The 17,196-nt window shown below is 56.0% G+C and overlaps 7 protein-coding genes across 7 annotated transcripts; 5 read left to right on the forward strand and 2 right to left on the reverse strand.

Annotated features, from left to right (window-relative positions):
• Positions 1-1,218: 1,218 nt before the first annotated feature.
• E0L32_010926 (uncharacterized protein) lies at positions 1,219-3,604 on the forward strand (the record flags this gene model as incomplete). The annotated part of the gene is made up of 2 exons (XM_031133598.1): positions 1,219-3,363; positions 3,422-3,604. 2 exons carry the CDS (start codon positions 1,219-1,221, stop codon positions 3,602-3,604), a joined length of 2,328 nt encoding a protein of 775 aa, XP_030988836.1.
• Positions 3,605-4,003: 399 nt separating this feature from the next.
• On the forward strand, positions 4,004-5,449 carry E0L32_010927 (uncharacterized protein; the record flags this gene model as incomplete). The annotated part of the gene is made up of 5 exons (XM_031133599.1): positions 4,004-4,024; positions 4,209-4,318; positions 4,955-5,013; positions 5,080-5,190; positions 5,250-5,449. The coding sequence occupies 5 exons, from the start codon at positions 4,004-4,006 to the stop codon at positions 5,447-5,449; spliced, it is 501 nt and encodes a 166-aa protein (XP_030988837.1).
• Positions 5,450-5,972: 523 nt separating this feature from the next.
• On the reverse strand, positions 5,973-6,534 carry E0L32_010928 (uncharacterized protein; the record flags this gene model as incomplete). Its single annotated transcript, XM_031133600.1, has 6 exons — positions 5,973-6,008; positions 6,065-6,128; positions 6,186-6,213; positions 6,275-6,313; positions 6,387-6,443; positions 6,507-6,534. The coding sequence occupies 6 exons, from the start codon at positions 6,532-6,534 to the stop codon at positions 5,973-5,975; spliced, it is 252 nt and encodes an 83-aa protein (XP_030988838.1).
• A 620-nt stretch (positions 6,535-7,154) lies between these two features.
• On the forward strand, positions 7,155-8,837 carry E0L32_010929 (uncharacterized protein; the record flags this gene model as incomplete). The annotated part of the gene is made up of 1 exon (XM_031133601.1): positions 7,155-8,837. The coding sequence occupies one exon, from the start codon at positions 7,155-7,157 to the stop codon at positions 8,835-8,837; it is 1,683 nt and encodes a 560-aa protein (XP_030988839.1).
• A 156-nt stretch (positions 8,838-8,993) lies between these two features.
• On the reverse strand, positions 8,994-10,540 carry E0L32_010930 (uncharacterized protein; the record flags this gene model as incomplete). The annotated part of the gene is made up of 2 exons (XM_031133602.1): positions 8,994-10,363; positions 10,414-10,540. 2 exons carry the CDS (start codon positions 10,538-10,540, stop codon positions 8,994-8,996), a joined length of 1,497 nt encoding a protein of 498 aa, XP_030988840.1.
• Positions 10,541-10,882: 342 nt separating this feature from the next.
• E0L32_010931 (uncharacterized protein) lies at positions 10,883-12,612 on the forward strand (the record flags this gene model as incomplete). The annotated part of the gene is made up of 4 exons (XM_031133603.1): positions 10,883-10,929; positions 10,997-11,309; positions 11,383-12,334; positions 12,392-12,612. The coding sequence occupies 4 exons, from the start codon at positions 10,883-10,885 to the stop codon at positions 12,610-12,612; spliced, it is 1,533 nt and encodes a 510-aa protein (XP_030988841.1).
• A 439-nt stretch (positions 12,613-13,051) lies between these two features.
• E0L32_010932 (uncharacterized protein) lies at positions 13,052-16,730 on the forward strand (the record flags this gene model as incomplete). The annotated part of the gene is made up of 2 exons (XM_031133604.1): positions 13,052-13,760; positions 13,861-16,730. 2 exons carry the CDS (start codon positions 13,052-13,054, stop codon positions 16,728-16,730), a joined length of 3,579 nt encoding a protein of 1,192 aa, XP_030988842.1.
• Between the last annotated feature and the right edge of the window lie 466 nt (positions 16,731-17,196).

Raw genomic sequence — 17,196 nt, forward strand, 5'->3', positions numbered from 1 at the left:
ATGTGAAATTAATTTACAGTGAAAACAACACTCCGTGTCATGTCAAAGGTTTCCACCTGCTCTCATACATACTTATGTATCTAGGCATCCCCCATGACTTTGAGCCTCCGGAGACATCCCTGATTTTTATGCCTACGCTCTGAAATGGAAGCGTTGTGTATCTCGAGATGTCTTCTGTCTTGCTCCTGGTTGGCTTTTCGCAGATCAAGGGAAGCTAGAGTCTGGACCTAGTGACGTGAGCAACCACCAATGATGGAATGCATTTGGGGGACTCAACAGGTGCGGCTGTCAGCATGTCACACCACACATTCCTTGCTGCACATGGCCGCGGTGAGCTATCCAAACGTAGCACTCTCGCTCATAGCTTGACATGTGACACTCTCTTCTGGATGATTCCCTGAGCAGCATGGAGTTGTAGACGAGAGCTTATCCAGCACCCCGCAGTCATCATAAGGTGGCACTGCATTCTGTGACACGGAGACGGAAACGAGTGCCGTCACTGGCGTCCTGTTAAAGCCTGCCTGGGATACTGATCCATTCTTATCCTCCTTCCTGTTGCTGCGAGATCATCCCCAAAACATCATATCGGAATGACACAATGCGGGGTGCCCACGGCAAGATCCTTGAATCTCCCAGGGGTCTTCAAGCGCTACGAGCTGGTAAACGGGGCGGTTTTGGGCGGTGCACCAGTAAAACTGCAGCGACCTGGGCGCTAAAGGACAAAGCCCTTGAGAGCCGAGGCGCTAGGCTTGCAAGTCCTCAGTGGGGGCTCGCTTCGCCAGTTGCCCGATTCGGCTGTCAGCTGTCCCGAGCACAGGCAGCTCGTGCCCGCTCTGTGCGCTGCGTGTGGTCATCACGGGTCCAACCAGGCGGAAGGGCCTTATCTCTAGCTCTAGTACCCATTTGCTTCACCATTCCACGTCACAACACACCGCGCTGCGTCCCAGCTCCAGGCTCAATTGCACGGCATCGTATTCCTTTTGTCAGTCAATACTCATTGCAAACATCGTTTGTATCCATACTCTAGCACACATCTCTTTTGCGGACGCGAAACCGCCACCGCCCAAGCCGCCAGCTCGGTCACTGCCAACAAATTGGAGCCTGCGTCACAACCGACTTTACGATAAGCGAACCCGACAGTCATTACGAATGCCATTGACGACCAAGTCGACCGCTCTATCATAGCATTTGAAGGACCGCAACCTTCACACCGACACAATGTCGACCTCTGGGCGGGAATCTCCCTCCCAGTCACGTCCCTTAGAGCGCCCCTCTGCATCGCCCATCGGCTCTTACCAAGCAAGATCTTACGGCAGCTCTCTTCCCCGCGCAGATGCCACGGCTCGACTGGCTTCGCCTGTGCCCTACCAGCAGTTTGGGACGCCGCCGGGTAGCCAATCCAGGTCAAGAAGCGTCGTTGGCGATGACACGGCAAGCCTTGCTCCCTTGGCGGGCCCGGCTTCAGCCGCATCAGGTCCTGGCGTGTCCGCTTTGGCGGCCGCTCTGTCCAACTCGATAGGGACGTCACCGCCGCGCTACGGAACTCCCCCGGTCAGAGCAGCGTCACCAGCAGCTTCAGCCACCAATTTGGGCGCCCGGTCTGGAACACCGACAAACTATGGCTCTTTCGATGCGAGACGCCGTCTCGGGCAACGAGATACTGGGATAGGGGCGTTTGAAGACCCCGAAATTGTGAAGAGGCATCTCGTACAACCGTCGGACGCATCTCATGTCTCCGAGGACTCGGAGATGAGGAACCAAAGCAGTAGTGCACGGGGTAAAGATCCCGCCGAGAACACGGAGACGGGGTTGAACGATGGCGAGTTCTCCAGTCTGAGACTCCAAGGTGGTGATATTACGCGCCCAATCTACAAGTGGACCGAGGAGGCCACCAACAAAATGCAGCGCAGCAAGAGCTTTAGCATCTCTCGGCCGGAGCCTGAGAACGAGGTCTTGGATATTAGCACAATTAAGGTGCCTGGAGGTTTTCGGCGAAATTTCCTTCGACGCGCGGCTGGCAGCCCTTCGGGTAACAATGACCCCGACGAATTCGGTGATGGGTTTGGCCTTACGAACCAGCAACAACCACTCTTCACCTCCAGTTTCTTGGAGTTCCTCTCCGTGTACGGACATTTCGCCGGTGAGGAACTGGAGGAGGATGACGAGGTGCTGAGGCCGGGCGAGTACTTCTCCTCAGGAGAAGAGGGCGAGGATTACTTTGGCAGCGAGGAGGGCTCCGAGTCGGACCGGGAGCCAATGGAGGATAGCGCTCTCCTCACACCGTCGAGGCGAAAGAGGAGGAGAAAGCACCGCGGCGGTAGCGGCAATGCAAGCCCTATGGGGGCTGCCGCTGTGCTGTTGAAGTCTTTCGTCGGAACGGGTGTACTCTTCCTGCCGCGAGCCTTCTTGAACGGTGGCATGCTGTTTGGCGTTCTCGTCCTTCTTGGCGTTGCTGCCCTCAGCTACTATTGCTTCGTCCTCCTTGTGACTACACGGCTCAAGATTGTTGGTTCTTTCGGAGATATTGGTGGGATCCTCTACGGAAAATGGCTTCGATTCCTCATCCTCTTCTCCATCGTTGTCAGTCAAATAGGTTTCGTGGCCGCCTACATCGTCTTCACCTCCGAAAACCTTCAGGCCTTCATCCTGGCGGTCTCCGATTGCAAGACTCTGATTCCCATCAAGTATCTCATCATGATGCAGATGGTCGTCTTCCTGCCCTTCTCCTTGTTGCGCGACATCAACAAACTCGCATTTACTGCGCTAGTCGCAGATGCGTTCATCGTGGTCGGGCTGGCTTACCTCTTCTATTTCGATATTTTGACCCTTAACACCCGTGGCTTCGCAGACATCACTCTTTTCAACCAGGACAACTGGACCCTGTTCATCGGAACGGCCATATTTACCTTTGAAGGTATCGGGCTGATCATTCCCGTCCAAGAGTCGATGAAGAACCCCGAGAAGTTCCCCAAGGTGATGTTTGTCGTCATGGTCATCATCACGACCATATTCACCGTCATGGGCGCGGTGTCGTACGCAGCGTATGGTTCCTCGACCAAGACCGTTGTGCTGCTGAACCTTCCTCAGGACAACAAGATGGTCAACGGTGTACAGTTCCTCTACTCGCTTGCCATTCTCCTTTCGACTCCCTTGCAGATCTTCCCAGCGATTAGGATTATGGAGAATGGCCTCTTCACAAGGAGTGGAAAGTACAACCCTTACATCAAATGGCAGAAGAACCTCTTCCGTTTCCTCACGGTTGTCGGCTGCGCTGCCATTGCTTGGGGTGGTGCAGACGAGCTTGACAAGTTTGTAGCTCTTGTGGGCAACTTTGCTTGCATCCCCTTGGTCTACATTTACCCAGTGAGTCATCCTCCGTTGTGCTCTTCTATCATGCGACTCAAACTGACTGTTCCCTTAGCCGATGCTACACTACAAGGCGATCGCAAGGAGCCGTCTGTGGAAGATCTCAGACATCGCTCTTTGCTGCTTCGGCCTCGTCGCCATGGCTTATACGACCAGCTTGACTGTGATGAGCTGGGCCGCCTCCGACCAACCCAGTTCTCCCGGCTACTGCGACGGACAAAAGTCCTCGGTTTTCTAAACGTGGAGAAGGAGACCCCAACATCTATATCATTGTATACATTACGAAGTCGTTTCTCATGTCCAAGATTGTTTGCTTACACATAGCCATTGTTTTCCGGAGTGGTTGCATAGTTTCTTTGGGCTGTAAGCGATAGATAGAGTAGATTGACATACTAGCATGAGGCTTTTCTACGCCATGCACTACATCAGCATCAAGCATAGTTATTGGATTTCATCTGATGTCCCTCATGCATACTAGTGACGCAAGAGAAGGTAGTGATTCCCAGCTCTTAATTACCAGAGTTAGCTGTGCAGATTGTGGCAAATTTAGTAAATTATCAAGGCTTAGACAGTTCCTTTGTTGGCGACTCGGTGGTACCGCGAGCACTTTACAACATGTAATAGTGGATCTTTCACCATGGAGGCGCCACCCACCAACGTAGGGTAGTACCAAAGGCACCTAAAAGGCGCTGTCTATTCAGCCTCATCACAGATCTTTCATTCTACGCATCTGAGTTCATTCTTTCTGCGTCCAACATCCCACACATCTATCAACAGCCTCGCCTTGGGAACCACGCAGCCTTGGACTCTATCGCAACAACGCTGCTTGCTGTTTGCTATAGCTGGAGAGCCCTCTTTATCGGCTATCTACTTCTTTTCAACGGGTTGCTGCAGCCTTTTTCGCCTCGTCTTCTCTTTGTTTCTTTGTCGGCAAGATGAACGCGCCCGATCGGTAAGTTGCCATCTCTTACCCTCGTGTTCTTGTTGACGTTACTCGGCTTGTGCATGAGGACATGCATCCTTCTGCCTGCCCCCTGGGATTGTCCGGGCTGGCTTTGGAGAGGCGGTGGATGGTGTTGCCGGATGGCAAAGTTGCTGGATGGCAGATGGGCCATGAAGCGGGCGGCTGCTCGAGAGGCAGGAGGTGTCTGTGACGGACGCTCTTGCATTGCTCAGAAATGAGTTTGTTTGGCATTGCCAGACAGTGTGCATCTGAGTCCAGAAACAGTCAAATGCAATTTCACAGATTGATTGCATTGGGCTTGTTTGTCACCGGCCAGGCCACTCATTCCAACTTTGCCTTGGACCTTTCTTCAAGAGAGCCTCAAGGAGTTCTTTAAGCATCATCACCTCCTCATCTTCCCCTCACTTCAAAGCCCATCACCTGTGGCAAGAAGCTGTTTCCGCAGCTCTCCTAACCACCACATACCCTACAACCCTCCCTACAACCCTCCCAACACAGCATCGTCGTACCGCCCAGCTCAAGATGTCGGTCAACTTCCGCCACAACAACCTCCAAGAGTCTCGGGCCCCCCTACGTGCTTTAAAATATTGCTGTTGGCAGATTATGCTGACTATCTGATCACAGTTTCGAGCTCTTCCTCCTCGGGGAGGGCGAGAAGAAGATCACGGAGACGCCGTTTACGGGTAAGTCACCAGGGCAGGCCTTCTACATCTCTCGTAGTACATTATCTTACCAAGACCATCGTATAGCTATGTCCAACACCTCCGATTTTCTCTTCAAGAAGGAGGATCACACCCTGGGCAACCTCATCACCGAGTACCTCAAGCAGTCCCGCCACATTCTGATGGCCGGTTATAAAGGTAACATGGCTCTGCTGCCCGCCGGCTTGCTGTTCTTCACTAATATGGATTAAATAAAGTCGCTCACCCTAATGTGCCTGAGGTCTTCATCCGGATCCAGACTGACGGCACGATTACCCCTAAGGAGGCACTTGTCGATGCGTGTAAGGATCTGATCTCTTCATTTGGCCACCTCGGACGCGAGTTCACTCGCGAGCACGAGCTGCGCCGCATGGTTGCGGCCGGAGAGCAGCAGCAAGGTGCCAACGGCGGCATCTAATATGTCTTCTTTTTCTGCCACGAACCGTGCTTTATCTTGTTGCATTCAAGAAAGGGGAAAACATAAAAGTAGTCTCTTTCCATTTGCGCATGGATAAAAGCTGGATCCGTCAAGGTATCACGAGGCGTTCTGGAAGGGTCGGCGTATACTGGTTCATTTGCATTGGTGGTCGATTCGACCTCTGGGCACGGCATTTGCTCTATGCAGAGTATTTTGATTCTTTTCAATTGAGGGGCCGATAAGGCTTACATGCCATCATCAACAAAGTCTAGTCCTTGCATGCGAGATGTGGTACTGAATCTCAGAATCATTCTAGACTAGTCTCGCAGGATTCAAAGCGTGACTCTGGCGCTTCTCACGAGCGATATTCAACGAGTACGGCTTGTCCAGGCTTGCACCTCACCGTCGCCGCCTCCGCGGTACCTGCTGTCAAAAATAGTACTTGCTCTGCACCTAGACTGGCTTGCAGATAAGCCTGCTTGAACGGCCACTCCCTCGCGTTCCCTATCTTTTCCCTTCAGTATCATGACTGAACCGGCCCTTCGCCGCCAGGAATGAGCTAGTGATGCGTCAGTGATGCGCTACAGGAAAGGGAAATTTGGGATAATGACGAACCATGCAAACGTTGTTGCCGTTGAGCAAGATCTTGGCGAGTTTTGTGTGGTTGCCAGAGTAGTCACTGGGCAATCCGAGTCAGCTACTGGAGCCGGCAAAATCCGTACCAGTCAAGACTTACAACTCTGTAACATCCTCGAGAATCATGTCTGCAGTGTTTGTCAGCATCCCTCTGCCTTGCGAATAGGTGATGGGGACGGTAGTACTCACTGACGTAGTCATCGAACCCGACGAGGGTGCCACTAAACTCTGGTGAAGAGGAAGAAATTCGGCGTCAGCTGGGCTGTTTCATGATCATACCCTCAATGAATAGATACAGTACCTTTGTCTCCCTTCATGATGACCCATATCCTCGATCCGACGCACTTGTCGATGAGTTCTACAGTGGCTTGTTAGTCATGGATATCGTCGTGTTTGTGTCTAGGCGGCGGGGCATGCTCACCCAATGGAAGAAGTTGTGAAGAGGCCATGGCGGTTCGTCAGTGGGGTTTACTGCTGGTAACGTAGCTGCTGTGTCCCTGAAGTGAACAGGTAATGAGGTCCAAAGCTCGGAATGGGCACAGGCGACACTGTTTTCAAGATATATGGATGATCGATCCAGCGAGTCTCATTCTGCTCTCAAAGCTTCCCTGGCTCTTGAGGTGTGTGGGGCCCTGTGGCTAGGTGAGCGCAGTGGAAGCGATTGCCGCTTATCGCCATGTGACTGCGCGTTCGTGGCACATCGATAATCGCATATCGTGACATCGATACCTCCCACGCCGCTCTTACTACCCAGCCCCACCCTGCCATCACTCGATATTTCCCAGGTCCGCTCGAGTCGAGCATCCTTGTCGCGTCTGCCTGGGCCTGTCACCGCGACCGCCGCCTCCAACTTGCTGCCGCCTCGCATTATGACAGCTGGGCGGCATGGCTGCGAGTTCTGGACTACCGCAAGGCAAATGAAGCCTTATTTAAAGCCGCGCCAGCATTGTATACCGCCCCGCCGATTGTAAGAGGTCCTCCGTATTACAAGATGCTCAGTTTCATTGTTCTATAACCAGAACCTCTGACCATTTACGTCCATGCTAGGCACATACGCTCGCCACATAGAATGGACCACGGAAAAGGCAGCCTGGTTTCTAAATGGAAGCTGTGGCATTTCCAACATGGCATCTCTTTTACGTCTCCCGCCGCTGGCCGGCAGCCCCTTTACCCAGAATTGGACGTAGCTCGGTTCTTGCACAGCACAGCCGCGGGCCCGGCCGAGTCGCAACCGGCTGACGCAGCAGTCACAGCTGTGGTGAGCAGCGCTAAGATCGTTGCCGTGGCGGCGGCTCCTCCACCCTCCGCAGGAGGCGACGGCGAGCCGGCGTCGGACGGGAAGGCGCAAACCGAGGCGAGCGCCAAGGAAGAGCCCGAGGAGGACGAGGACAATGACCCTGGCGACCCTCCCGTCACCGACCTTGACTACAACATACCCGAGGATATCTTCCGCGCCGCGAGGCTGGCGGAACCCGGGTCGCCCAACTCCTTCTGGTCGTACACGCTCTACAGGGGGCCGGAAGAGGAGGACGGGGCTGTCGGCTCAAAAGTCAAGGTTCACTACTGCAAGAGCATCGCGACGACAGAGCGGGTGTGCCAATATTTTCTCAAGGAGAAAGTCATTGGCTTCGATCTAGAGTGGCTTCCCTCGGCCTCGAAGTCCTCTGGCGAACGAAAGAACTGCTCCCTCGTGCAGCTGGCGAGCGCAAGTCGCATTGCCTTGTTCCACGTCTCATTGTACCCGCAGAAGACCACCGACCTGGTGGCTCCTTCCTTCAGGAAGATCATGGAAGACCCCGATATCCTCAAGGTGGGCGTTGCCATCAGGAGCGACTGCACCCGTTTGAGGACGTATCTTGGGGTCCAGACGATGGGCCAGTTCGAGCTGAGCCACCTCTACAAGCAGGTCAAGTACCACAAGACTGGCGAGGTCCAGCTTATCAACAAGAGGCTTGTTGCGCTGGCGAGGCAGGTGCAGGACCTTCTTCGGCTGCCCATGTTCAAAGGTCAAGATGTCCGGGCGAGCGACTGGTCTCGAGCTCTCAACCTCGACCAGATCATCTACGCGGCCTCGGATGCCTATGCGGCCGTCCAGCTCTACGCGATTCTGGAGAAGCAGCGCGAGGAGCTGGATCCGGTGCCTCCGCGCCCGTATCCCGCCGAACTGGGCCTCCCCATACGGTTCGCAGAGGGCGTCACTTTGCCAGCAGCCGACGAAGCTGCTGAAGAGGTCGAGGAGGAGGTGGATGACGACAAGACCGCAGCAACTCTGTCGCCTGACTTTGTCGCATCGGCAACAGACAGCATAGAGATCGAGGTAGAAGCAGACGAAGCACCCGCGACGCCAAAACCCGCGGCCCCAAAGAAACCGTCTACACCAGCCTCGAAGAAGCCAAAGGACGAGAGGTATCTGGCTGCCGAGGCCTGGCTCACTCAATATCGGTCGTCGCACCCAAAGATCCGCGCAGCCCCGTCCGCGCTCCGGACCTATCACATCTGGCACAGCAACGCTGATCTCGACCCCGTTGCTATCGCAAAGCTGTTGCGCGAGCCGCCGCTCCAGACGAATACCGTCGTCAGCTACATCCTGGAGACCATCAAGATGGAAAAGCTGCCTTACAACAGGGACCGCCTGTGTAACGAGGTTCTGGCGCTTCTACCAGCGCAGATCCTCGACATGAGATACAAGATGCTCGCAAAAGCGTGCGGCTACCGTGCTGCTACGGCAGTTGCACCGAATACTACAGCATGATGATGAAGGATGCTGAACTCGTTGACCGCTCGTCTCTTAATGACTATCACGATAATAATGCATTGAACTGTCCCTGTGTGGACGCAGTGATTTGGGTATCAGAATTTCTATTCTATTTGAAAAGACGGAACGCTTTTTTGATCAAGATAAAACACCTCAGGATGACGCAATGATATCACGACCCCTGTTAATTTGCACCCTCTTGTCCTCACCACCGCTCACGATACCCCAGGACTTATCCCAAGCAACACCAAATACCTTGCAGCCTTCTCCAGCCAGGGCTCTCTTCTTGCCTTCCCTGCTCTCCCTGTCGATAACATAGACAGCCTCGCTCACGCTGCCCGCGCCTTCGTCCTTGCTCGTGGGCCGGACGCTGCGGAGATCCCAGATCCGCACGGTGCCGTCGTGAGAGCCCGAAACCAGCGCGTAGTTGCTGTCGGGCGACGCAGCCAGGCTCACGACCTTGTTCAGGTGTCCTCTCAGCGTCATGACCGACGTAGTAGTGGCGGAGGCACGCGGATCGACCAGAGTGACGTTGCGCGCTGATGTGCCTGCTGCCAGGAGCGGCGTGGAGATACCTGGGAGGGCGCATAGAGAGAGGAGAGGGTTGGATAGTGTGAGAGTGCTGACCACGGCGCCGGTCGTCAGATCGAGGGTGCGGAGGGTGTGGTCATGCGAGACTGAGTAGCCAACGGTCCTGTCTCGCGGGTCGAAGATGGCAGCGTTGGCGGGGGCGTTGTGGACGGGCATCAGGGACAGTGCGCCCTTCTGGGGCACGCTGACGGACGAGGTCAACTTTCTGCGCTTTGTCGCGTGGGTCGCGGGGAGCAGCTCTGCTGGAGCGTCGGGTGCCGAGGCCTTTGATGTTGACCAGAGACCAATTGATCCGTCCGCAGACGCAGTCAGGACGCGCTTCGCCTTGCCATCCACGTCGAGCGACTCGATGCTGCCCTTGTGACCGTAGAGCTCCAGCGTCGGCTTCAGGGCGCCGCTGAAGTGGTCGTCGCTCTCGCTGTACTTCCAGACCCGGACCGTCCTGTCCATGCCCGCGGAGGCGATCTGCGAGGCCGAGAGGAACTTGGCCGCCTTGATGCCTGCCGTGTGGCCGCCGAGGCTGCCCGCCGGGGACGTGGCGATGGCCTGGCCGGACCCGTTCCACACCCTCAAGAGGCCGTCGTAGGAGGCCGAGAGGATGCGGTCCTGGCCCTGGGCGAAGCCGTCGCCCGACCACCGCCCCGCCGCAGAAGTCGCCGAGAGCACGTCCACGGCGCTGACCCAGTCGTCGTGCTCGAAGCTCGCCTCGTAGACGGGCGGTATCAGGCTCCGGACGTACTGCAGCGTGACCTGGGACTCGAAGGAGAGGCCGTTCTCCTTGAGGTAGTCCTCGAGGGTGGTCCGGAGGAAGGTGCCGTTGACGAGGAAGTCGAAGGGGATGGCGGTCGGGGTGTCGAGCATGGACTCGGAGTTGAGGATGCGCGAGAGGCCATATCTTCGGATGTCTTGGGGGTTGCAATAGTTAGGAAACGCTGTTTGTCGTGCATGAGATAGAATAGGCATTTGGGATGGGAGAACTCACCTGCAGGGACGAGAAGCTGCCTCTTGGACTCGGGGAGTTGGATGTCTTCGTCGGTAGTGGTAAAGACAACCTTGACCTGGGCCGCCTCGGGCTCCAGGGCGGCTTGGATCTCTGTTGCTGTGGCCATTTTCTTTTTTTTTTTGCGCTGGCAACAGACCAATTGATTGTGCTGGTTGCGAAGCTGGTCGGATTGCAGAGATCGACCAAAAAGTTGTAGCATAGCTCGAAACTTTTTTTTAGAGCCAGCCAGTGCAAGGGTCCAGCCTTGTACAGCCTTACCCCGCATTCGTGGCGCTAGCGAATCACAAACCAGCTGATAGGGGGCTTATCGAATTGCAGCCACAGCTTTTCAATTAACGCGCCAAATCGCGTGCACTGTACTTTATCGCGTCGTCACCAAAGATTCACGGTGCCAAGTCGATGCTCACCAGTACAACAACTCACATTTCGCTGTGAAAAGGCGTTCGAGATGGTCTCATTGTCCGATGTGGCGGGCAGTCTGCTGCAAGGTCCTTCGTAAGTGATTTGGTATTTTACTTGGTCTCTTTTCGCGTGAAAGAACCCTTTTACTCACCTCTCACAGGGGTGATGCGGCTGCCCATGTCACCGAGCGGGAGCAGTCAAGCTACAAGCCTCTGACTACGTTCAAGCTGGAGAAGGACAGGCAGTACCAGCAGCAGTACGGAGACATGTACTTTCTCCGGCTCACCAAAATCAAGCCTGCTGTCGAGGAAGTAGCTGCGGCGGCCTTTGACGATGTAGTCATCGCCAAACACCAGGCGACGAAGGTGGAGAGGGTGCTCGATGTGAGGCAGGGTGAGCTGTGCTGGGTGGCGGGTACGGTATATATGGATATGCCGCTGAAGCCGAGCATCTTGGATGATGTCTCCAAGGACGTAAGTGGATAGATCTGATGATCTGATGCAACCCCTGATGACTTTGCGCAATGAGACTGACAGGTGGACTCAGCGATGGATCTCTGCTCCAAACTTTGTCCAAAAGTACTGGTCTGAGGACGACTGCGATGCCATCATGTTGGAGGACGAATCAGGTCGGATCAGGCTCGTTGGTGACGTGCTCAAATCCGTGCTTCTGGTGACCGGCTGCATTATCGCTGTGGTAGGCACGGAGAACGCGCAAGGAGATTTTGAGGTCATCGACATCAAGTTCCCGGATCTGCCACCACAGCCAGAACGTTGGCAGTTGACCAAGAAATCCGCCACCAATGGCACGAAAGCAGTCAAGAAGGAAAAGGCGAAGAGCGAAGACGTGGAGATGACGGACCGCGACCCGCAACGGAGCTCTGGCACCAAAATCGCCATTGTGTCTGGTCTCAACTTCTCGGGCTCCGACACATCATATGCAATGGAGCTGAATCTGCTCCTGGAGTATCTACTTGGCGAGGCGCTCGATCCCGCCACGCAGAAGGAGCTGGCGCAAATCAACCGTTTGATCATTGCCGGAAACTCAATATCAGCCGACCGGGCACCTCGCGACGACGAGGAGGCCCATGCGGAAAAGAAGCAGCACAAAAAGTATGGCTACGACGCCAGCACGTACAACGCCATTCCCTCGCAGCTGTTCGACGAGTTCCTGTCGGAGATTCTCCCCACGATCCCCGTGACGCTTCTACCGGGAGCCACGGACCCTGCAAATGCCAGCTTTCCGCAGCAACCTATCCATACGGCCATGTTCCCCAAGGCTAGGTCGTTCGCAGCGGTGCCAGGCGCCAAGGAGCCGGGATGGTTTGACGCGGTCACGAATCCCTGGGACGGAGAGGTGGAAGGCTGGAGGGTATTGGGCACAAGCGGCCAAAATCTGGATGACCTGTTCAAGTATGTGGACAGCGACGACCGTCTGGGCATGATGGAGGCGATGTGCAGGTGGCGCTGTTGCGCGCCGACGGCGCCGGATACATTGTGTAAGTGCGCGCCCTGTGAACGCAAAGGAAAGCATATCGATTCTAACTCTTGCGCAGGGAGTTATCCATTCCAAGACGATGATCCGTTCGTTCTGACTTCCTGCCCGCATCTGTACTTTGTCGGGGGCCAGCCAGAGTTTGCTACGAAGATCATCTCGGGCCCCGAAGGTCAAAACGTGCGACTAGTCGCCGTACCATCGTTCTCGGAGAAGAGGGAGCTGGTGCTGATAGACACGGAGACCCTGGATGTCACGCGGCTCAAGATCGCGATTGACTGAGCGCAGAAAGATGTATGAAGAGCAGCTCAGCAAAGGACTCATGAACCTGGAAAACGGGACTTATACGGGCGGCGATACAGGAATGGCATAGCGATGTAAAAGGTCTGGCTCACGATACCACGGCTAATGTGAAAGAAAATCAACTTGTACTAGAACATGAAGAATAGCGAAATGATTTGAGCTAGGGCTGATATTGCTCTGAAGAGGTTACTTGTCACATCAACGATGTCGTGGTACTGTACTCTCAGACATGATGTTGCATTGTGTTGCATTGGTTTGATGGGGTTGTACACTGGACCCCAGCACATGTCTTGGCACTCGTTGAACGTGCATGTTGTCACAACTTCCCGCGCTCCCACGCCAACTGAAACTCACCTCTCTCCAAACTTCAATCATTCAATTGGCTTGACCCAAGAGATCACATCGCATTTTAGCAATCATGGCTTGCGGATCTGGCTGTTGCGGCCCGCCCGCGGCGCCTGCTGCTGCCGTCCCGGAGCCGAGCGTGCCTCCACCGGCCGCTGCGACTTCGGACGCTGGAGACGGTGACCGTGGCAGCTGCTGCGGACCGCCGCCGACCGCCTCCGAGAAGAAGGCGGCTGTCAGCGCCACGGATGAGCCTCAGGACGATGCGGTCGACGCTTGCTGCGGTGATGGCGAGCGCGGTGATTGCTGCAAGCCTGGCACTTCCCAGTCCACCGACGACGGGTGCTGCACCACCAACAAGAGCCAGGCCGGTGCCGGTGCCGTCTCCCAAGTCACTGCACCGTGCAAGGATGGGTGCTGCACGCCGCCACCTACCGAAGCGAAGATTGCCAGGTGTGAGAAGAAGTGCTGTGACGAAGAAAGCGGCGAGGGTTGTCGCGCCGATGCGGTGGCTCCTCCGCCCACCAGCGGCTGCGGCATCTCGGCCGGCTGTTGTGAGCAGGGGAAGCCGGCTGCTGTGGACCCTAAGAAGGGATGCCAAGACCAGTGCTGCTCGTCTCAGGATGACGCAAAGTCGGAGAACCTGAGTTGCAAGGACGAGTGCTGTGGCTCGTCCGAGGAGAAAGCTCTGGAGGCTGATCCCCGGCCTAGCTGCTGCAAGGGAAAGACGACCCCGTGCTGCGATACCACTTGTCTGGACCGTATTGCTCTGCGAGAATGCAGTAAGTCTGCCCCTTTTGTATCTTTCTTTTTGTTACTGTCAAGTATTTCATTTCTCGCAGTCTGTTCGCTTTTGCTAATGTTATCTGTTCTACGAAACAGGCGACGGCGATAGCTCATGCACTGGTAGCAAGGGCGGCAAGCCCTGCGCTGATCACTCTCGCAAGACACGCCAGACCTATGCATCCAAGCTCGAGGCTCTGGGGTGCATCTGCCGTGCGCTTATAGCGCTGGGGCAAGAGTCTTGCTGTCTGCCCCAGGAACGGCCGGTTCGTAATAGCCGTCCTCGCTCCTCTCGGAGCTCGCGCAGCTCAGTACAGAAGGCTACATGCGCCGCCACTGGCTGCGCTGACTCTGAGTGCGGCAAAGCTCGGCCGCGAGCGCGCCGCTCTGTAGACAAGAAGACAGATGATCGTGCCTGTACCGATTCTTGCTGCGATGTGCCTCAACAGGAGCCTCCCGGGGTTGTCGCAGACTCATCTACAAAGACGACAAGTACCCAGATTAGAGATCTGGAGAAAGGGGGAGCGAGCGCTGGCAAGGACCATGTTATTCTCAGCATCTCGGGAATGACATGCACAGGGTGCGAGACCAAGCTCAAGAGAACACTCGGCATGCTTCCCGCTGTTCAGCAGGTCAAGGTCAGCCTGGTCCTTTCCCGGGCCGAGTTCGACCTCACGGGAGAGATGCCTGCTGCCGACGTCGTGAAGCATCTCGAAAGGACCACGGAGTTCAAATTCGAGAGGATCACCAATAAGGGCTCCAGCATCGAGATCATAGCCCCATGGGCCGATGCTGCTGGCTTTGTGCAGCTACCGTGGCCGCTGGGCGTTACGGATATGAGACTTGTCGACGGCGAGACGGTCAACATCTCGTTCGATTCGAAAGTCGTCGGCGCGAGGGATCTCCTCGAAGGTGGTTGGGAAGGTGGCCCGGCCAATCTCGCACCGCCTCGCCCTGACCCGACTCTTCAAGCCGGCAGCAAGCACGTCCGTAACCTTGGGTACATGACGCTTGTCTCGGCGATCCTCACGATCCCAGTCCTGGTCATGGCGTGGGCTCCCCTTCCTGAGCACGAGATTGCGTACGGGTCAGCCTCTCTGGCCTTAGCCACCATTGTGCAGTTCGCGATCGGTGGACCTTTCTATCCCAAAGCACTCAAGGGACTCATCTTCTCGCGCGTGGTTGAGATGGACTTGCTCATTGTTCTCAGCACCAGCGCGGCATACATCTTCTCCGTCGTCTCCTTTGGTTACTTGGTCTCGGGACGCCCTCTATCTTCCGGCGAATTCTTCGAGACGAGCACTCTGCTTGTCACTCTGATCATGGTGGGGAGATGGGTCAGCGCTTTGGCTCGCCAGAAGGCGGTAGAGTCTATCTCGATCCAGTCCCTCCAGACTGGGAAGGCTGTCATTGTAACCGACACTGGCGACAAGGAGATCGATGCGCGGCTCTTGCAGTACGGAGACGTGTTCAAGGTGGCGCCCGAGGCGAGAGTCCCGACTGACGGGACTGTGCTCTCGGGGTCGTCCGAGATTGACGAGTCGATGATCACGGGCGAGTCCGTCCCCGTCGTCAAGCAACCCAAATCGCCAGTGATCGCGGGCTCGGTGAACGGCTCAGGGGCGCTCGTGGTCCGCTTGACTCGCGTCCCAGGAGACAATACGATCAGCACCATCGCGACCATGGTCGACGAGGCCAAGCTCTCCAAGCCCCAGATACAGGACATCGCCGACAGAGTTGCTTCGTACTTTGTACCGGTCGTGGTTGTCCTGGCCATCCTCACGTTTGTCATCTGGATCGCTGTCGGAGTCGCGGTGCGCAAGCAATCTGGCGCCGAAGCCACGATCCAGGCTATCACCTACGCCATCACCGTGCTGATCGTCTCCTGCCCCTGCGCTATAGGTCTTGCGGTGCCCATGGTCATTGTGATCGCAAGCGGCGTGGCTGCTGAGAGGGGCGTCGTGTTCAAGTCTGCGGAGGCGATCCAGGTGGCGCAGGACACCGCGCACGTCGTCTTCGATAAGACGGGAACGCTGACAGAGGGGAAACTTGCCATGGCTACTGAGGTGTACATCGGTGATGATATTGACAACACCAAAGCGCTGTTACTGGGACTGACCGCAGACATCAAACATCCCGTTTCGGTTGCCGTGGCGTCCCACCTCAGGTCGCAGGGGGTTGCAGCTGCGGCTTGTTCGGGACAAAAGACTCTTGTCGGCAAAGGTGTCCAGGGCAAGTCGCCAAGCGGATCTCTGCTTCAAGCTGGGAACTGTCGTTGGTTGTCCATGGAGTCCAACGCGGCCGTTCAGTCGGTGCTCTCAAACGGCCGCACAGCTTTCTGCTTCGCCATTGACGGTGCGCCGGCGGCGATTTTAGGCCTGGAGGACTCTATCAGACCCGATGCTGCCTCTACAGTCGACTTCTTATCTTCCTCCGGCATCTCAGTCCATATCATCTCTGGCGACGATCACGGGGCGGTCTGTTCGGTCGCCGCACAGCTTAATATACCAGAGGTCAACATCCGTTCGCGGTGCACACCGGGCGACAAAAAGGAGTATATCGAAGGCTTGCTCGCGCAGCGCCGCAACCCCAGATCAAAGGGTGGAGGCCCGCCAGTCGTCATCTTCTGCGGCGACGGCACCAACGACGCCGCGGCGCTCGCGCAGGCCACCGTCGGCATCCACATGAACGAGGGGGGCACCGACATCGCGCAGTCGGCGGCCGACGTCGTGCTCATGCGGCCCGACCTGGGCGGCGTCGCGTCGGCGATCCGCGTGAGCCGCAGGGCCATGCGCCGGGTCGCCTTCAACTTTGGCTGGAGCTTCGTCTACAACCTGTTTGCCGTGCTGCTCGGGGCGGGCGCGTTCGTCAAGGCGAGGATCCCGCCCGAGTTTGCGGGCCTGGGCGAGCTCGTGAGCGTGCTGCCCGTTATCGCGGCTGCTATCCTCTTGCGGTGGTCCAAGGTTTAAGGGGCGGGCGGTTTTGGGTTGGTTTGGGTGTTGTGAGTTCTGTTGCTACCCGGCCGGGTTCTTGTGTCGAGAGGGTGTCTCCTCAACGAGCGCCCTGCCAACAGGGTACATTTTTACGGGACTTTTGATCTCTTTCCCTTGTTACTAGGATGTTGCCTTCTGTGGGCAATCTTGTTCAACAGGCGATTCAACATACGTCTGTATCAAACTCTTTACCATTCTTTGACAAAATTCAGGACACTCACGGTGCGACCATGTATGGTTGCTTCTGAAGGAGCCTGATACTTCGAATACAACCTATCCTCAGCGGTCCCTGCGACCAGGAAGCAGGAGACATGCTCTCACTAAAATGATCTTTCAACATAGACTGCATGGCATGCTCAAGTGACTTTTCAACTGAATTTCGCTTGTTCCACGGACCTGGTACAAATATCCACAACCTGAACCTGAGCTCCGCGCGTCGAAG

The sequence above is a fragment of the Thyridium curvatum genome (genome assembly GCF_004353045.1).
Source record: "Thyridium curvatum strain D216 chromosome Unknown NODE_94_length_151459_cov_88.394397, whole genome shotgun sequence".
Taxonomy (NCBI): Eukaryota; Fungi; Ascomycota; class Sordariomycetes; order Thyridiales; family Thyridiaceae; genus Thyridium; species Thyridium curvatum.